At 51.1% G+C, this 3,219-nt stretch overlaps 1 protein-coding gene across 1 annotated transcript in view; it reads left to right on the plus strand.

Moving 5' to 3' along the window:
- The first annotated feature begins 885 nt into the window (after positions 1-885).
- The window catches only part of AVPR1B (arginine vasopressin receptor 1B), a 3,925-nt gene continuing 1,591 nt past the window's right edge, over positions 886-3,219 (plus strand). Inside the window, exon 1 of the mRNA XM_027870741.1 lies at positions 886-1,831. Within this exon, the coding sequence (XP_027726542.1) occupies positions 886-1,831 (946 nt within the window). The remainder of the gene's footprint in view (positions 1,832-3,219) is intronic.

Consider the following 3,219-nt stretch of genomic DNA (forward strand, 5'->3'; position numbering starts at 1 on the left):
GCATAGGTGACATGAGACAACGGCATTTGTTTGGTTTTCAAAACGCGTTCTTGTGTCTAGCAGGCTGCTTAGCGTTGCGCTTAAGGAGATGGCTGATGCGTCTGTGCTCGACTTTCTGTTCTCCCCTTCTCCCCCACGTCCCAATCCGTGTGTCCCCATTCACTGACACTCCAACCGCTTCACTTTCTGATCTTTCTTACTGCAAAGGAGATGTTAGTCTCGCCACCGCCTCTCGCTGCGGCAGCCAACCAGAGGAAGGAGGGGCTGCACAGGAGCTGCTCCAAGACCATATATAAACCAGCCCAGGCCAACCCAGGCCAGCCCCGCTCCGAAGAATTCCCGCAGAGCCCGAGCAGGATGCTCTGCCAGCTAGCATCTGAGAGCGGACCGCAGCAGTGGGTACCTGGGGTGGGCTCAGCCTGAGTGAGGCTGGGTCGAGAGAGGTGTGGGGATACCCACTTCGGGAGGCAGGGAGTTGGTGCGCTGGTGGAACAGCCTCCCAAGGAAAGTTGGGGGAAAGTGGAATTTAGAGGTGGGGGCGGCTTTTTCTGACTACAGTTTGCTCATACCCTGTTCTCCCTTCCCTTTTTCAACCTCCATATACACACCCCGTCTCTATTTCCGCCCCCTCCCCATCTAAGTCCCTTCTATAGCTTTTCTTCCCCATCCACAAACTCTTCGTTCTCTTCCTGATTTCTTTTCTTCCTCTTCCCTACTTTACTGATCTCTTTTATTTCAAGCCATCTTTGTCCCATCTATCCTCCTATCTTCCTTTCTTCCCATCCCTACCATCTCTTCACCCCCCACTCCCCCAAACATCTTCATCTTCCTTATCTTCATCTCCCTCCCCTTCTTCCTTTCATTAATCCTCTTGTACACCATCCCATGGATAACTTCTCTCTCTGGACTGTCAACGCCACCCCATGGAACTCCCCCTTGCCCCCAAATGCCACCACACCCTGGCTGGGTCGGGATGAGGAGTTGGCCAAAGTGGAGATAGCTCTGCTTGCTACCATCCTGGTGCTGGCCACTGGGGGCAATTCAGTGGTGCTCTTGGCCTTGGGCTGGCCAGGTCGCAAGCGTTCCCGGATGCATCTATTTGTGATGCATCTAGCCCTGACTGATCTGGGTGTGGCATTCTTCCAAGTGCTGCCCCAACTGCTGTGGGACATCACCTACCGTTTCCAGGGGTCTGACCTCCTCTGCCGGGTGGTCAAGTACCTACAGGCCCTGAGCATGTTTGCCTCCACCTACATGCTGCTGGTCATGACTTTGGACCGATACCTAGCTGTCTGCCACCCACTTCGGACCCTCCACCAGCCCAGCCGATCTGCCTACCCTCTCATTATTGCCACCTGGCTACTTGCCGCTGGCCTCAGTCTCCCCCAGGTCTTCATCTTCTCACTAAGGGAGGTGAGCCAAGGCACTGGGGTGCTAGACTGCTGGGCTGACTTCCGCTTCTCCTGGGGACTTCAGGCCTATATCACATGGACCACACTAGCCATCTTTGTCCTTCCAGTGGCTGTACTCATAGCCTGTTACAGCCTCATCTGCTATGAGATCTGCAAAAACCTGAAGGGCAAGACTCAAGCTTGGGCAGTGGGAGGAAGAGGCCGAGGAGCTGTACAGGGAGGGGGTGCCTCCTTCCAGGCTCTGACTGGGGCCAACCAGAGCATGTCATCTCGAGTCAGCAGCATCAGCACCATCTCCCGAGCGAAGATCCGAACTGTGAAGATGACCTTTGTCATCGTGTTGGCTTACATTGCCTGCTGGGCGCCTTTCTTCAGTGTCCAGATGTGGTCAGTGTGGGATGAGAATGCTCCTGATGAAGGCAAGTGGGTATGTGTGTTGTTGGGGAGTGGGGGGGGGGTTAGAGCCTTGGATACCATGCCCCTCCCCAGGCCTTTCCTCAAAGGAAAAGCTTTCTTCCAAGGCAAAACCAATAGTGGGCCTCTCCAAGAAGCAACCAAGGATTTACTGCATGGTTTGTGAGAGAATCTACATTGTTTCTGCCATTCAAGAGTGGGGGGTCAGAGTGGCAGCTAGGTGGTGCAGTGGATAGAGCTTCAGCCCTGAAGTCAGGAGGATTTGAGTTCAAATCTCAACCTCAGACCAAACACTTGACACTTACCAGCTGTGTGACCCTGGGCAAGTCACTTAACCCCACTTGCCCCCAAAAAAATTTTTTTAAAAGAGTGGGGGTCAGGGAGGGAGTAGTTGTGGTCAGAGCCCTAAGACACTCCTTCTTATGTCATCAGGAAACCCTGGGAACATACTCTGTCCCAAGCTTTGTGGTCTGGGGGGAGGTAAGGAATGAGAAAAAAGAAGTTGCAGCTACATGTGGGGAATGCTGAATATTCAGAGAACAATACTCAGAGGCATCTCTGCTGCTCTGGAGAGAAGTGGGGGTACATCATTTGGGGGGGTGTATGTGAGCTCTGTGTACATATAGGTGATTCCTGGTCAGATATGGGTTGGACGAATGATGATAATAATATCCAACATTTATAAATCATGGCTAAAGTGTACGAAGCCCTTTACTTATATCTCATTGGCCTCTCACCAGCTGTGAAAGAGTATCATTTTTATACCCATTTTACAGATGAGGAAACAGATTCAGAGAAGCTAAATTGACTTGGATACACTCATACAGCTAATAAGTGTCTAAAGAGAGAGTGGAACCCAGGCTTTTTTGACTCTGAGTTCAGGGTCCTATCTGCTACACCTCTACTTGCATCCAATTTGGTGTCCATATGGTACAATATACATCCCTCTATGCACACTTGCACATGCAGGATTCAGCAAGTGTTCTCAAGAGGCCCTGGGAAAGGAACCTCCTGAGAGCCTTTCAAGGTCCCTAATAAATCAGAATGGCAAAAAGACTGGAGCTGGCATTGACAGCTCACTTCAGCATTCACAAAGCATTCTCTGCATATTATCTCATTTGATCTTTTCTTCTAATGATCTTGTGAGGGAGGTCCTGTAGGCATCATCCCCATTTTTAAAGGCGAGGAAACTGAGGGTTGGAGATACTAAAGGGTCGTGCAATCACAGATCTGGGCCTAGGGAGGACTTTACAGGCCATCTAATCCGGCTCCATCTTTTTATAGATGAAGACACTGAGATCGAGGGGGGTTAAGTGATTCTCTTAAGTAGGGAGGTAGGTATGGGGAAAGAGACAGAGAGAGGGGAAGTGGGGGAGGGAGAGAGAGAGAGAGA

The sequence above is a fragment of the Vombatus ursinus genome, unplaced genomic scaffold (assembly GCF_900497805.2).
Source record: "Vombatus ursinus unplaced genomic scaffold, bare-nosed wombat genome assembly UNPS02014798.1, whole genome shotgun sequence".
Taxonomy (NCBI): Eukaryota; Metazoa; Chordata; class Mammalia; order Diprotodontia; family Vombatidae; genus Vombatus; species Vombatus ursinus.